Raw genomic sequence first — 17,694 nt, 5'->3', positions numbered from 1 at the left:
ACAACTTTTATCAATTGTGAGACAAATATTAGAACTTGAAATAATAGGAAGTGAAATATTAGAAATAATCAAATTTAAGAGGAATGTAACTGATGTTAGATACTTTATCACACAATTATAAATTTAGGAGAAATTATGTATTAAAAAAAGACAGGTGAAATGAGTTAAGTACTGAGTGAAAGAAAAAAATCAAGAATAACAAAATAAAACATTTAGAAAATAAGAACATTGCATATTAAAATCTATATTTCTATCTCCCCATATAACACGAAACATGCAGAGCTTTAAATATGTCTATTACAGCATTGACAATGAAAGGAATGAAATTAAAGATATAGTTATGAATTTCAAAAGTTAGGAAAAGGCAAAAAGGCAATTAGAAAGTGCATGGAAAGAGGAAATAATAAAAGTTAAAGCAAAACTAAACAAATTAGAATATAGAAAGTTAGTAGAGTTGATAAATAGATCAGTTGATTGAGAAATAAAAAAATAGAAAAAAATTCTTGTGATATCAGTTTTGTTTGTGTGTGTGTGTGTGTAATAAAATTTAATATAAGCAAAAAGATATACAAAGACTAAGAAGGTTTTTCCCCCAAATTATAGTACAGCAATATTCAGGTTGCATGCTAAGAAATTGAAAATATCTCAATAAAAGTCATGCTTTACTCTATAAATATTTCAAGAAGGAATGGGCAATTTAATTAGAGCAGTAATTATGGAAGCAAATAAATCTTTCAAAGGTATTCTTTTTCTAGACTTTAAAAGATCATATAGATGAATATGGAAATACATTCTTTAAAGTTAATATTATTCTGTACTTTAAAAAGATATCACAAAAGATAGCTAAAATTTCAATACCCTTCTTTATATTTGTGAGATTTCTAAAGAAAACACTGGGAGGTAAATGAACATAATAAACTGGGCTTTTTATTGTATTCTCATGAACTGTTAATTCTAAGAATAGTACCATGCTATTTTCTTTTATGTATTTTAATATATACTTGAAAAGTTCTGTGAAAAACTATATGCTTTTTTTTAGACAAATATTAACATGATTTTGGAAATTTCCTCCTCAAATCACACTGTGATATAGATTAGTATCCTATTATATTTATGAATTAAAATTGGAAGGATTGTAATAATTTCTGTGTTTTATCTTATACAAGAAACACATTTCTGTGTTTTATCTTCTCTGTGTTTTAGCTTCCAGTCAAATACAGGGTATAACTTTATTCATTCAAGTCTCCTGTATCTTTCCATAAAGTTTTTTCACCAATGTTATGTACATTCCTTCTTAAATTTATAACTCTAATTGAAGACATTGCTATTGGAATTGAAATAAGCTATTATTCAATTATATTTTCTGATACGCTTCATTAGTGTACATAAAATTCTTTAATATTATAATGTTTATTTTATAACTATCCATCTAATTGTAGTCTTTTGTTACTCTCACTGGAAGTTGATTTGATTTTCTTGTATTTTCCAAGTGTGACCATATAATCAATTTTATGATGATATTTACATTCCACTATATCCTCCCTCCATCTAATTTCTTTTCTAGGTGCATTGACATCCTCTATAGAAAGATAATCAATACCAGTGATTCTTGTAGAAATCATTGCCTTATTTCAGTGTTCATTTGCAAAGTACATGCATGATTTTTACATTGACCATAAAATTTAACAGTATACTTAAATTGAAGCAATAATCTTGCAAATATAGAAGTAGAGATCGTTAGTTTTTCTATAACAAAATGTTCATATAGTTCTTTAATAATAAAAAATCATCTTTATGTTTTTCAATTATTATCACCACTGGGATTGTGTTAAGAAAATGATTTAGAGATATCATATCAGATATTTTTAAAAATCTCCAACCGTAAGAAAATTAAATGTGTTTTGCCCCTAATAATTCCATTTCATAAAGACTCTGATCCTTCCTGGGTAAATAGAGCTTTCTGCTATATTTATACCATCGCTCTTTATGCCATCATCATTCTTTTAACATCAGCAATAAATAGAGATGGAAATATATTTTGTTAACAAAAATAGCACTGCAATTGGATAGTGTGTATGGCAATGAAGAAATAAAATGTGAAACTTTATAAAGCGCCTCAGTGTTTCGTCAGGCAGGACTCAGTAAGAATGTAGCATTGTTCATTACTTTTACACATTTACAATCTCTAGTCAAGAACTTAAAATATCATCGACTTTTCACCTTGTGATGCTTACATGCATTATTGATGCTTTCCTGTTCTTTGCTCTATTGGATAAATACTTCTTGATGTGTCTTTTCCTGAACCTAGGATATTACTAGGAAATCAGAGTATGAGATGTGTTTAATTAACAAAGGATAGGTGTAGTTTAGATATTACTAAATATACCTCTCAATATATACTACACATACCTCAAATATACATGTGTTACATTAATATAATACACATAGGTGTCATACACACAAAAATTATATACATACTTACTTTTTACTGGCAAACATCTCAGATATGGCATGCTTATGAAATGTTGATACCTATAAAACCAAACAGCATGTAACCACATGAAAACACCAACACCAATAAGAATGACAGTGCTATGAATTAGTCTAAAAACATTATTGGCAATCAAACACCAAAATCAGTCTTGCCAAAAAACTAAACCAAAACAAAAAGCGATATTTATCTGAACATTTGGAGTCTCTCCCCAAACTACAGTCAAGATGATGTTGGAATAACACAAAAGGACCTGTAAATTCTGCTCGTTGAAACCAGCGGTCTCTGCATCTGTGCTTTAAGTCTGCAGAGAGATGTTATTTCAAAGCAAAGTTCAGTAATATGGGTGACTTTCAAGCTATGCAAATTCATGAAGCTTGGTTACAGAGCTCAAGTATGGCAGTAAGTTTTGTTTTATTATTAAAAGTATATGAGATACCTTAAAGAATTTAAAGGCAGCCATAAAAGAATTCCACAATTAATGGGCGTGAGGGGCTCTCCTCTAAATGAACATGATGTTAATGACTTAGTTTTCATACAAATTAGTCCATAAAACAAAGCAGGATTGGTTGTTGTTTGCCACACGCACTACAGAGGGTGTATAAAAAGCCCCATGGAAGCAGAGAAGTTCATATTCTTCAAGCAAACACTTTGTTCTCCCCTAAATCCTCAACTCTTGACACCATGAACTATTACTACGGCAACTACTACGGAGGTCTGGGCTACGGCCTTGGCGGTCTGGGCTATGGCTATGGCTGTGGCTATGGCCTTGGCGGTCTGGGCTATGGCTACGGTGCTGGCTATGGTGGCTATGGTTACAGGTGCTACCGCCCATGTTGCTATGGGAGATATTGGTCCTCTGGCTACTACTGAGGAAACTTGCATGCGACTGAGGACTTTCAGCTAAGTTTCCACTGCTGATTCTTCATTCTGGACACTTCATTCCATCGGTGCTTCTCTCAGATTATAAAATGATGAGCCAATCCTAGATCATCAGGGTAGAACTTCCAATTTAAGCACACCAGGACTAACTTAACCACAATCATTGGAATTTGCAATTCTAATTTTTTGGAAGGCGGCAGGGTTGGGGGGGCGGGGATTTACAGTTTGGGTAATGATTTTCCCTTTGGACACGTATTTTGGCTGTACACACATTCTAAATGGTTCCTGTGAGACACGTAAAAATTCATTTTACATTAAACTTACTTTGGCATTTTAAATGTGTCATAGTTTTCTGTCTAGCTCTCGTGGGTAGGCTTTGCACGTGTGGAAGCATTGAGTGTGTTCATGCATGTCTGTCTGCAGTCTGTCTGCGTGCTTTGGGAAAGTGCCCGACCATGGTGTTATGCCAGTAATCCTAGGTAACCGTGAGGGAAAAGAGACCATCCAGCAGTTCTTTCTACACTTCCGTAAAGTGCAGAGCGCAGCTGCAGCTGCTCTTAACCAGTCTCACATCTTCTCAGAGGGATCCTTATGGAACATTATGGTACCATTTGCCACTGTTGTACTCAAAGTCCTGCTGTCTTTCACTGTTTCCTAGCAGGACACGACTCTGTGGTGTGATTGGAAGCTGTGGTGTTAATGGAGTTCTTCTACTGTGACTGCTTTTTTGGCCTCACTTAAATGACAAATGAAGGAGTTCAAACAGCCTTCACAAATATATAGCAACTTGGTTGGCCAAGTTGATATTCCTGTTTTACAGGCACCCAGAGCTTTGTGTTATATTTGAATGTGGCTCAGTAAGTTCTTATATTGGGTGCCCAAATAGACACTTGTACTGTAGATGTTTGTTCCTCAAAATGTCCGACCTTGATTAGTTTTACCCCCTTGATAATCAGACTAATTATATTTATGTAACTCAGTTTGTGACTCTATTTAAAGGGCCCTAAGTGCAAGTCTATGGTATGTATGTGCGTGAGCATCATTTCTGTTTCTAGCCTTCCAGAAATGCCTACGTCATCCTTGCATGTTCTGGGTACCTATTGTTTACACCTCTAGTTGGTGTCTTCACCTTATTCAACTTTTGTTTTGATACAAGACTTGCTTCACTGATGATAAAACCCTGCAAAATGGAGACTGTATGGAATTCTACTGTCTTTTTGAGGAGCTTTTTTTTTCAGTTGTCTTGAAGAAAGTTCTCTTAAAATGTCTTAGAATGAATGACAGCTTTTGAAAGACAATTGCATTCAGGCTATAACCACAAAGTAGGCCAGCATTTGTCCTTATTATATATTAATTTATGACAGTAGCATCCTTAGCTTTGGATTCTATAAACCAAACTGATCACAGTCACAAGCACATAAAATCTCAAAAAGAGAGGAAGGGAACCCTGAAAGACATCACGTTTAATTATTTTCAAGAACCTAAGATGATCATGACAAATATAAAGTAGTATCTGCTTGTATTACTGAACATAATGATAATGAGTGCCATTGATAAAATCAAAATGTTACCAAATGATTAAAAAAATGAACATTTTATGAGAGCTGTTGACTCATAAAATAATAGGAACAGACATCAGTAACAAACAGTAAACATGAGATACAGTATGTCACATGCAATACGAGTTTAAGAGACCGATACCAACATTTCTATGAACTTTACAAATTAATTATACATTAGTCCACATTTCAAAAAAAATCCATATTACTAGATATATTGGGTTTCGGCATCTAAGAAAAATAACTGCTAACTGTGTCAACCAGACTGAGCTCATTCAGTTTTGCTGTTCTTGGTGATGCCATGGCCACTAGTGCCTCCCATGATGGAGTCAGTCATTCATTTATTCAACCATTCACCCAAGAATAATGCATCGTCACATTGTGCCCAACATTGACTAAGTACTAGAGGTAGAAAGACATAAAACATTTCCCAAAATCTAGAGGGAAATTCAGATAGTAAGTATATAATTACAAATCTCTGTGTCAACTTTTAAAAAAAGATTTGTGTATTGGGTGGAATGGGACCTCACAGGAGGGGCATCTAATCAAGCCTTGTGTAGTCAGTGAAGGCGCCCCCAAAAGAGGCTGCCTGAACTTAGTGTTAGAGAAATGTACGTGAAGGAAGGATTTAGGACGTGTTGGGGCATAGTGTTTGTGTTAACCTGAGTGCTCTAGACAGCCCACTCCCTCATAACCAATAATAAGAAGCAGGCTTCTCTACATGATGACTCTTTCAATATTTGCAGAAGACATTCATTTAGAAAGTAGAAATGGAAGGTGGAGTTACATTGCCTGGGAAGCTCTTCTAACTTTATAGGTGATAAGCATTGTCAAAAATAATGGTGGCAGTTATCTAGGAATGGCTGCAAGTGGGAATATGAAATTGAAGAGAGATAGCTAGAAGAGCTGGTGTCCTGATTTGTAACCACAAGACTAAAGAAGATTAAAGTTATAGAACCAGTTGCATAAGAAAGACATTATTTTGATGGTCATAGGTTTTAATCAGAAATATATTGCTGAAGGCTTTCACTGAATTCTCCTTAAGTAAAACATTATTTTAGGATATTTGTATTTAGTAAAGAATATTATATTCTCTTCAAAGCACTTTCTTATATCTGAGTATTTTCTTCCTTAATATTTACAGCAGCTTTTTGAATTATATAGTCATTTTTATTCCAGTTTTCAAAATGAATTTTAACATAGTGTCCAATGTCACATTAAGTATCATAACCAGAATGAAAAGCTAAATTGTTTAATTTTAGTTTAGTGATTTGTACAGAGAAGAAAAATTTCTTTGGATAAAGAGCAACATGTTTTTTTGAAGTTCAAAAGATGGAATGTGGATTAAGTAACATCGGTCTCCTATTCATGCTAAAGATCCATAAAGCAGACAACCAAAGTGTCCTTTGATAGATGATTGGATAAAGATGTGGTATGTATATACAATGGAATACTACTCAACCATAAGATGAAATAGTGTTATGTGTGACGACATGGGTGGATCTTGAGATTATTATGCTAGGCAAAATAAGTCACACAGAAAAAGTGGAGAACCATATGATTTCACTGATATGTGGGATGTAAAACTGAAAGCAACAAAAGAAGAAACAAAACTCATAGACTCAGACAATAGTTTAGTGGTTACCAGTGGGTAATGGGGGAGGGCAGTGGTAGATGACGGTAAAAGGGATCGAATATATGGTGATGGATAGACACTGGGTGGTAAACACACAATGTGATATATAGATGACGTATTACAGAATTGTACCCCTGAAACCTGTGTAACTTTATGAACACTTGTCACCCAATAAACTTTAATTAAAAAAAAGCTCAACCTGTAATATATTTACTTTTGACATGCATAATACTATACATAATATTCCAAATTTAGCATGATATTATTTTCTTCATTCTCCTTGAACCCCTTCTGAATCATAAATGTGCGACAAAACTTACATGATGACGTTTAGGACTCTTACTAATGATTTAATTTTAGAAAGAACATTCAGGACAGAAAAGTTAAGAGACTGTATTAGTTTTCTATTGCTGCTTAAGAAATCACTACAAATTTAATAGCTTAAAATGGCTTCCAGTTCTGTAGGTCAAAGGCCTAGCAAGTGTTTTCTGCTCAGGGTATCCTGAAATCAAGGCAACAGCTGGGCTGAGTTCTTGTCTGGAGGCTGCAGGAAAGAATGCTCCCAAACTCATACTGGTTGTTGACAGAATCCAGTTCCTATTGTTGTAGGAGTGAGTTTCCATTCTATGTTGGCTTTCATCTGGGGGCTACTCCCAGCAACCAGAGGCTGCCTGCATTCCTTACAACATGGCCCGCTCCACCCTCAGGCCTCAAAAACATGTCAAATCTTCCTTATGCTCTGAGTCTACGTCTTCTGCTTCCAGCCTGAGAAAACTACTTTTATAGTGTGATTAGGTCAGGCCTACCTAGATGACCTCCCTTTCTTCAAGTCAAATGTGCCATATGAAATAGCCTCATCATGGGAGTAAAACCTATCATGTTCACAGTGCTGGTGTAATGGAGGGTGTGCATACCAGGGAGGGGGACGGTCTTGGGGGCCATCTGAACATGCATGTTCTCCATACTACCCTGAGCAACCGCTTCCTACCTGATTCAGAGTAAACACAAAGCCCTTGCTATGACCTCCCTAGGTATATGTGTGAAATTATTTTTTAAATAGTAGTCCTAAGAGTGTCACTTCACCACAGACCTAAATGATCTCACATTGTGATGCATTCTTTCTCTTCTCTTCCCCTAGTGCATTCCACTTCAGACAAATTGCTCCACCAAGAAGCCTGGTAGGACCCCATTTTAGGATATTTGTGCTTCTGGTTCCCTCTGCCTGGCATGCTTTTCACCCATATAAAGCAGATGGTGCCTACAGGGCTCAGGCTGTCATTCTTCAGGTCTTTACTTATCTAGGATAGGCCTTCCCTACCAACATATCTTCAACTTCAATACCCCCAAATGGTCTACATATCTCCCATCTCTGCTTTATATCTTGTCCTTGGCCATCACTACTATCACTAACGTACACTAACATACACTAACGTACACTACTGTCATGTAACATACTCTTGTGGTTGATTGACTGATTGATAGTTTGCCTTTTTCCCCCATTAGAATGAAACCTTCAGGAAGACAGGACTTTTGTTTGCTTTGTTTTCTACCTTGAATTATGCTTCCCAGTGTCTGAAAAATGTTGGATATGAAGTAGCCACTCAGTAAATACACATTGAATGAATTATTAGGTTGGTGCAAAAGTAATTGCAGTTTTTGCAATTATTTTTAACCTTTTAAACTGCAATTACTTTTGCACCAACCTAATGATTCTGTATTTGTTTATGGTCTGTTTCCCCTCCTAAAATGTTAGTCCCATGGGGATCGGGAATCTTTTTTCTTTTTACTACTTTATCTCCAAGACAAGTAGATAAATATTCTCTATTATTTATTGAATGAAGGAATGAAAATTAATTTCAATTTGGGGGATAGCTGAAAAATAAACTCAACTCAGGTAGGAATCCAGGTTCCTGGCATGGATAAACTGATGGTTTTGAAGCTTTTTACCAAGATAGCAAGGGTAGGGAAGAGCAAAAAAATTGAGTACATGGTGTGTGGAAGCATATTTTATCTTTTTAAACATTTTAAAAAACATTTTTACAAATTGAATATAAAATAAGCTTCTAAGTGAGTAAGTGTGCAGATGAGAGAGAAAAGGTGGGAAGTTGCGTATTCTTGCCTGATGGTGACCATTCTATTAAATGAAGTGGAGTGAGACAGAGTGACAGAATGGGAGAGTGAGACGGTACTTTAGAAAGACAGAGTTTAGTTAGTGAGCTCCTTCATGACGACACTCTGGTCATGTGAGATGAGATGGTGCCTACTAGGTAGCAAACCAGTTAGAGAATGGCTTAATAGGAAGCCAGATGGCTTTAGCAATCACCTGTCCCAGCCTCTTACAAAAGAACAAAGGCTTGGATAAACCACATGGAGAATGAATGATAAAGACTAATGTACTAAAAGGAGAACTTGCATGTCCTCACTCTTGTCATGAGTAGCCCTCTCCTCTTCAGAGAATCTCCATAGCTCAGTTCCCTTGTTAATGTGAAGAGATTTTACAAGAACATCTCTGTTCTGTCTATGCTTTCCTGCGTTCTTCCTTCTTCTTCTTAGGTCTTGACAGTATGATTTTTAAAAATTTCTTTTCTTTTAAATTTTATTACATTTATTGGAGTAACATTGGTTAATAAAGTTATATAAGTTTCAAGTGTACAATTCTATAATATGTCATCTGTATATTGCATTGTGTATTCACCACCCAAAGTCAGGTCTCCTTTTGTCACCGTATATTTGACCCCCTTTCTTAGTAATCAGTACTATTGTGATAAGTTTGCAGGGTGATAGATGATTACTAGAATTTGTGGGGTTATTGATCACATTGCAAGGTATGAAAATGTGACATCACTATTGTACACTTGAAACTAATAACTAACATAATATGATATACCAACTGTACTTAAATTTAAAAAAAATAAAAATAAAAGAAAGACATGTTTAAGTTGACTTGGGTATGCAGGAAGGAACCAACTGAGGCATCAAGATAGGTTTATGGGCAGTACTGAGGGTTCAGTTGGAATTAGAAGCAACATATTTCTGTTGTGTTTAATCTTCAGAGTTTTATGAGGCTTTTTGGTTTGTTTCAGTGATGCAGAGAACCAATATAATTAATTTGCTAATATATTTCAGTACTGATGTTTATTAATATGATATTTCTTTTTGAACAGAAGGAGTGTGTGTGTGTGACAATTTTTTCGACCAGTCCTGAAACATACCACATCCTCTAATATTAAGTCTGCTCACTGATATAGAAGTTCCTAAAAATGCTGTGTATTGTATGAAGGGAAAAAGAATAACCAAAGAAATAACATTTGGAAATCTACACTATTGATATTTCTTAAAGCAGGGAATGAGAGGGTGTTTTATTCATTCCTATGTGCTCAGGGTATAACCCCATGTTTGGACCATATTAGGTACTCAATAAATGTTTCTAAAGGAACAATTTACAATTTCATTAGATGCAGTACAAACCTGAGGAGAGAAGTATGTTTTTTGACTGACCATAACTGGCAGATCTAAGCTCTACTGACATTTTGAAGATAAAGATAAGGAAGAAGGAAAATAAATGAAAACTTAAAATTATTCATATTAAAATGGAAAATATGGATAAAAGAGAAAACACAGTTTTCAAGAGCAGAAAGTTGAAACAACGAGAAGTTTCTGATTAAAAGATACAAAACATTTTGTTTGTTTCAAATCATTAGAAAATATCAAGATATGATCATGAAAAAACAATATGGTCTTGAGGGAAATGAGAGGTAAAAACACAAATCCAGAATCAAACTGCTCTGTCAGTATTTAGCTAAAGGATAATGACTCAGTCTTTCAACAAGTCAATAACCTCTGATTATGTTACAACCTCTGCCCTGGATAAGACTACTGCCCAGACCTCTAAACGGAGCTCCTCGTTCATTTTATTTTCAATTCATTTTTTCATACAAAATTTATTAGTTATATATTGTTTGTATATCAATACTTTAATGTCTAGTCCTATACTAGAATGTAAACTGCATGCAGTTCATAGGCTAGCTTTCCTTTTTTACCCTGAGTATATTAGTGTCTCAAATATACTAATCATTAAGTGAATATTTGTTGAATATATTAACCACTAAAAAGTTGTGCAGGCTGCCTTCAGCCGGCTAGTAACTCCCCTAAATATTTCTAAATGACAGTATTCCATTAATCAATACTCATGATAGGGTTCCTACAGTATTAAGTAAAGTTAAATTATGAGTAGCATGCTTTGCTTTATTAAGTCAACTTAAGTAGATTTTAAAAGAAATATTTAAAACATTTGTTTTTAATTTCTTTTTAAAACTATTTATAATAATTTAATAGTTTCTTGTTTGAAAGTTAAATACTTTTCTTTGAAGTCATGCTCCTTCTGGAGTCCAAACTACTTTACCTATATCTGGTAATAGAGACAGTATTGCAGTAGTGAGCTCAAAATCACAGGCTCTTGAGCCAGAAAACTGGTTTTGAGCTCATCTCAAACACCAATTAGCTGTGTAACCTTGTGCAAGTAATTAAGCAGGGTAATACTACAAGAGCTATGTATAGTGATTAGGTGGGACTCTTTTCTATACAGTCTTCAATTGTATTTACCAAGCAGACTTCCTCTACATGACACATGATGCTTGAGAAATTCTTTTGACTTTGTGGCTGACATAAAAATTAAATATCACCATTACATTACCAAATGTGGCCTCAGCTGACATTAAAAGCATGTTAAATATTGAGATGTATGTCATAGCTGATTGCCATTTTTTTATAGGACTAGTATTTCAGGGAATAATTATGGTTCAATTTATGTGAATTCTTGGGAGAAGAAAGGTAACACCTTTGACTTAGAAAAGATTCAATGGCCAAAGAATATTAAAGGAAAGGGTACAATTAGAGGGTAGATGCAATCTTGTGTGATGCAACTTGATGAATACCTGAAGCTATAGAGATTTGTTTATGGAGTTTGAAACTCAGAAACGCAAACAAGTATGTGGATTGTAAACACGATAGCGTCTTATTGACAGCAAAATATTTTTCTAGGAATTCAAATGAATCAGACAATCAAACGTGTCGCATAACTCTTAAATAACTAGTTACATAAACAAGTAAGGAGGACATGGCTGTTAGGAAACAAATTAGTTGACATAGTTTTCAAGCAGTGTGTTCTATTGGATGACATTCAGAGGCGTGGCTTTCCGCACCCATCCATATATATAAATGCCCTGTGCAGTCACAGTCACAAAAGTGACCTACGACACCAAGCCAAACTCACTGTTCTTGACACCATGAGCTACTACGGCAGCTACTACGGAGGCCTGGGCTACGGCTATGGCGGCTTCGGTGGCCTGGGCTACGGCTATGGAGGCTACGGCTATGGCTGGGGCCGCCCCTCCTGTTATGGAGGCTACGGATACGGCTGGGGCCGCCCGTGGTCCTATGGAAGATACGGATTCTCTGGCTTCTACTAAACTTCTCTAGTAACCTGACATCCGTTGCCATGAGTGGATTTGCCAAAACATTCTTCTGTCAGTGGACTGAGTTACCCTAGGCCTATTATCAAAAGAACTCTCGGAATTTCTGAGAATTAAACGTTATCTGTATCATGTCTCCTGGCATCATCAACTTGGGCAGTAACAAATAATTTATGCTGAATACCTAATAAATGACCTAATTTGATGTAGAAAATATGGCCTTTTTTTTTTTCTTTTTTGGTTCATTTAACTCAAGTATGTGGCATAGGCTATGGCTCTGGCTGTGGCTGTGGATGTGGCAGCTTCTGCAGACTGGGCTGTGGCTGTGCCTATGGAGGCTACGGATATGGCATCCACATTACTATGGAAGATACTGTTCTGGTTTCTACTGAATAAATACTTGAAAATTTACAATTTGTGGACTTAGTCTTCTGTGATACTCTTACTCATCTAAAAAACTTTATTTCATCACCTGCATGTTTTATTTAAACTGTCTTGATGATTACACTGTTATTTGGACCACCTAGTTTCTGACAATAATGTGAAGAAAACTTGATGAGCTAGATGTTGGCGTTTGAATAGTAATATTCTTCAGGGATCCCCTTCTATATAGCGTCATTGCAAGCTAGAAAAGCTTTGCTTTTCAATATCTGATAGCTAATAATAAACTTTTTCTGACATAGTACATGTGTTTTGAGCTTCAACCATTTCCTCACAATGAATTTGCTGTGATGCATTAATATAATCATCAACTACGGCAACATTTTCTTCCTCTATCTATAATATTTACCAATATATTTTATTTCCTGATTATTTCTTTCACTTTCTCCATTTTTTCTTTTCCTTCCCCTTCCACCTCCCCCTTTTCTCTTCTTCTCCTTCATCTTATCCTCCACTTCATCTGTCTTTCTTTCCCTACCCAAACATAGGAATTCTATGTCTAAAGGTTTAAAGGCTCTGTGATGATAATAAAAATTCACTTTAATTATTTAAATGTATCATTCCTTGGAAAATGTATTAATTTCAAAGCAAAATAATGAGAAACTTTAGTTTGCATCTAAATTATTTTAGAACACTTGAGAACGTAAACATGAAAAAATTATATCAAAATATTAACAATTGTTAAATCTAGGAAATGGGTATATGATAGTTGTGCTATTCTTTCCTATTTTGGGTATGTTTAAATAGTTCATAAAATAAAAAAAAAATCTAAAATAAAAGCAAAACCCATTTATCCTGGCTTTAAATATATATTACATAATAAATTAAATTTATGAAACAAGAAGAAAAAATATTTGAATAGTTTTATATCTTATGAAGAAATTAAATCCATGATTAAAAAATCTTGCCAAAAATACCATCTTGAGGCCAGATGGTTTCACTGGTGAATTCTAAACACTGTCTTCCAGAGAATATGAAAAGAGGAAACACTCCTATACTTTTTTTTGAAGCTTGCAATATCTCAAAATAAAAATGTAATGTCATCAGCAGGGAGAATTACAGACCAGTATTTCTCATTAACATATATGCAAAATGCTTAAGAACATATAAACAAATTTAATCTACCAATGTATAAAATAGATTATACATCATGACCAAGTGAGTTTTATTTGAAGAATGCAAGAAAAGCTTATCACTAGAAAATCATAAACATAAGTCAATATATTGACTGAGTAAATAGAAAAACATAATCATATCCATAGATTATTTTCAATTCTCAGTCTGTTAATTACAACGTCCTTGTTATATCTGAGTTTAGTTTTGATGATTTGTTTTCTCTTCTGAGTGTGATCGTTTTTTACTCTTTTGGCATGATATACCTTTTTCTTTGTTTTTGTTTTTTATTTTGTTCTTGAAAGGCAGATATGTTTTATTGGGTACTTGGAATTGAGGCAAAGAGGTCTTTAGTGTGAGAGTTTATGTTAATCTGATTAGGAATTGGGCTCTGTTAAATGTTTGTTTTAGCTGTAGGGAACAGAGGCTTGTTTCCTTTCGACTCTGACATTCCTAAGTACTGTTTTTCAGAAAAAGTTTGTGTCTTGCAGCTCCTTCTGCTGTAATCCACTATTATACCAGAACCCCATTGGTGTTGATGATAAGGTTTAAGGGAAAGGAATCATTTTATTATCTCACAATTAAATCTCAGTCTTCTAGTGGACTTATGTCTCAAGGCTGACATTCACAGTGTTTCTTCAGTGGTACAGCCCTTACTATTTTCCTGGATGTAGGATTCCCTATATAATTAATTGAAGTCCTGACTCCTATAGACTCTGTTTTTTGTTTTTTTGCCCCTCTCTCTTAGGTGAGGCAGTGGGGCTAAAAGGAGCTGGTGTGGGAGTAATTCCCTTTTCCCATGTAGGCTAAGGCTCATGCTATGTCTGTCCCTTTTTGTCCCTGGTGAGTAGGTTTTGTTATGGAAAAAGGCTTTAAAAGTATTATATATATTGAAGACTCTTTTCTTCTGATGCCAGAGAAACGAAGGGATCTTTCTTGGATCTCTACCATGAGAACCTAATGCAATTACAGGCAGTAAAAGCCCAGTAAAGTGTGGAGATCCCTTTAAAACCTTGGCCCCAAGGAATTTGTCATTCTCACACTAGTACGCACTCAACCTCTAGCAATTTGTCAAAATTACTGTTTAAGTGGTACTTGCAGTCTATGTTGCCAATGGCTTCTGTTCCAGGGATGCAAACCTAGGTATTGACTAGATTTACTGTCTCTTTAACTTAGGGTGGTAATTTGCTCTGAACATCCGATGCTTGGTAGGTTCAATGAGAATCATTAATTTTTAGGGTATTTTTTGTTTGTTTGTTTCTTTGCTTTTTTTATTGTAAGAATTGGAGTGATGACTTCTGAGTGCTTTACATGCTGGAGTAGAAATTGGAAATACATAAAGAACATCTAAAAACAAAAACAAAAATAAAACCTACAACTAACATACTACTTGATGGTAAAATATTAAATGTTTTCTTCCTGAGCTTGGGAAGACATACATTTCTTTTTCTACCACTTCTATTCATCATTGTCTTGGGATTCCTAACAATTACCACTAAGCAAGAATAATAACGACAGTAGTAATACTACTAATAAGTAATAACTGGAAAATTATCTCTTTAATTAATAATAATGTATTTTCCTCAGTATATATTTAATTTGCGAAAATCCACTGCTTTTCTATTCGTAAAGAATTAAAAAACAAATTTAACTGTCAATATAGTTTACAGTAGCATCAAAACATTAATTACATAACAAGGAAGAAAGAATTAATGGCAAATTTCCAACCTCTTCCTCTCTCCTAAGAGGTATCTGAGGCAGGTTTGACTTTCAGAGATTGACAGACTACTAGCTGAAAATGAAAATGAATGATAAGGATTTTGAATGGGTATTCTGTCTAACTGTTGATTGCTTTGGAATGCTTTATGCAGTGCATATCTGGTTTATCTGGATCATTTATTGTAAATAAATCTCAAATTCATGGACTACAGTTCTGTTGAAGACTGAAAGTTAGTAATGTAGCCAGATAAAGTAATGGTACCATAATCACATATGCAAAATCCTTTTGGCCATGTAAAGTAACAAATTTACAGATGATGGGATCTAAAGTATGGACATGATAGAGGTACTTTACTCTCCCTTACCTCATACTCCAACTGAATTTTACCAATTTGCATGCCCATGACCAATGTACTAGAATGCCTATTTTCCCATAGCCTCAGCAACAGGATTTCTTCCTGTTTCCCATTTTACCTGCTTTCTCTCTAACTTTTGTTTTTCTAGCCTAGCCATATGTTCGTTGTTTTGATCATCTTCCTGCTTTTCCTCAATGTCATCTTTTGTTTTCATTTGAATCCAGTCTTCTTTAGGCATTTTAGAACTTGGTCTTTGTTCAGATATGATTTTATCTTTTTCTTTCCTAAGTTTTTCAACTCATTTTATGTCTTCCTACCTCCTGAACATTTAACTTTTTAAAAAAATTTTATTGGGGAATATTGGGGAACAGTGTGTTTTTCCAGGACCCATGAGCTCCAAGTCAAGTTGTTGTCTTCAATCTAGTTGTGGAGGGTGCAGCTCACTGGCCCATGTGGGAATTGAACCGGCGATCTGGGTGCTATGAACACTGTGCTCTAATCAACTGAGCCAACCGGCCGCCCAACATTTAACTTTTTAGTATTCAATTTAAGTGCTTTGTTAAAGTTTTTTTTTTTTTTAATTTTTTTTTGTTGTTGTTGTTGTTGTTGTTGTTTGTCTTCTGTGTGGGAGAAGTTATCAGCTAAATGCTTTGATAATCAGTTTCTGTTGTTTTTATAATATGAAGATTGCTTGTGGCTCTGAATTTGTGGATAGGGCTGTTGGTTGGAAATTCGTTATGACATTCTTAGTTTAGCCTTGTTCTCTTGTTACAGTGTATCAAGCATTGGCTTAATAATTGCATGGCTTTATTTGGAGGGGAGTTAGTAGTTTGTCCCTCAGTTTTTGTTTTTTTTTTCTTCTGTCTCCTAGGGCTCTGTATTCTCCCCTCACACTTTGTTTTCTTCAATGTAAAGTTTCCTAAATTCTCCTCCTTTCTTACATTATCCTTTCCAGAAACATTGCCTTTTCAAAACAGATCAGTGTAAATGTCTAACTATTACATTGTCTTGTACACTTGAAACTAATTAAAAAAAGACAAAACCCCATTTTCCCCTTAAAAGAAAAACAAACTGATCAATAGTCTATTTATGCAGTCTTTTAAGCACTTCCTTGTAGTTTGCCTTGATCTACCAATTTTTTAAAATAGTATTTCCATTTAAGGAGACAGTTTTCTCTTTCTTGAGACAATTTTGTTATTCAGTCTTTGACACTATTACTCTGCTGATGTTGCTTTGTTCTTCACAAAGGATTAGGGAAAGAAATCAAGAAATATCTCCCCTGGAAGTGGACTTTCCTCTACTTCTTTTTCTAATTTGAAATTCGTAGTACCTTCCATTTTGTACTTATGTTCAAAGAATAGAATTGTGTGGTTTTGTAATTTTCTTTTTCTTTTTGGTCTGTATATTTGTTGGGCTATATATTGGGAGGTTTAAACTTATGGCATTGCTACTTCACCTACCTAGGCAATCTAAGATGCCAACTATTAACAAAAAAAAAATTTGTTCAGAATTATTCATTAATTTCAATTTAGATCACTTGATAGAGCAGAAGATTATAAACACATTTAAGTAAATAAACTTTACTGGTGTTCAGGAGTATTGTTGACAGCTGAAGAATGGAAACCTATAAGATTCAAAAGGCAGAGATTGCACAGAATTTATTCTCTGTGAATCTGAATCTGTCCATTTAATAATGAAGTCCTACAACTCACAATATATTGCTCACTCTATTCCATCCACAAAAGTTATAAAATGTGATTACTATAAACGTTCTTGCCTTTAAGGAGTAGGTAAAATAATAAAAAAGATAGTAAAAAACTAATTAGAATACTAAAATCTGATGAAACGCAAAGACAGAGTTTTCTCCAGGGCATTTGGCAGTCCTCTGAAGGATACTCTAAATCAGGCAGAGACAGAAGTAGCTTCTCAGGATGTCCTTGGAGAAGGTGACACTTGATCTATGTTTGGAAGGCTGGTTGGAATAAGATGGGTAAAGAAGTACAAAAGTGGATTCCACGATGAAGGA

General features: G+C 34.7%; 2 protein-coding genes across 2 annotated transcripts; both read left to right on the top strand.

Annotated features, from left to right (window-relative positions):
• Window positions 1–3,175: 3,175 nt before the first annotated feature.
• LOC308508005 (keratin-associated protein 20-1-like) lies at window positions 3,176–3,364 on the top strand (the record flags this gene model as incomplete). Its single annotated transcript, XM_081074156.1, has 1 exon — window positions 3,176–3,364. The coding sequence occupies one exon, from the start codon at window positions 3,176–3,178 to the stop codon at window positions 3,362–3,364; it is 189 nt and encodes a 62-aa protein (XP_080930282.1).
• An 8,489-nt stretch (window positions 3,365–11,853) lies between these two features.
• LOC308508019 (uncharacterized protein) lies at window positions 11,854–12,036 on the top strand (the record flags this gene model as incomplete). Its single annotated transcript, XM_081074183.1, has 1 exon — window positions 11,854–12,036. The coding sequence occupies one exon, from the start codon at window positions 11,854–11,856 to the stop codon at window positions 12,034–12,036; it is 183 nt and encodes a 60-aa protein (XP_080930309.1).
• Between the last annotated feature and the right edge of the window lie 5,658 nt (window positions 12,037–17,694).

This window comes from Rhinolophus hipposideros, assembly GCF_964194185.1.
Source record: "Rhinolophus hipposideros genome assembly, chromosome: 2".
Classification (NCBI taxonomy): Eukaryota; Metazoa; Chordata; class Mammalia; order Chiroptera; family Rhinolophidae; genus Rhinolophus; species Rhinolophus hipposideros.
Note: the sequence above shows the minus strand (reverse complement) of the source record. Positions and strands in the feature narration are given on the sequence as shown.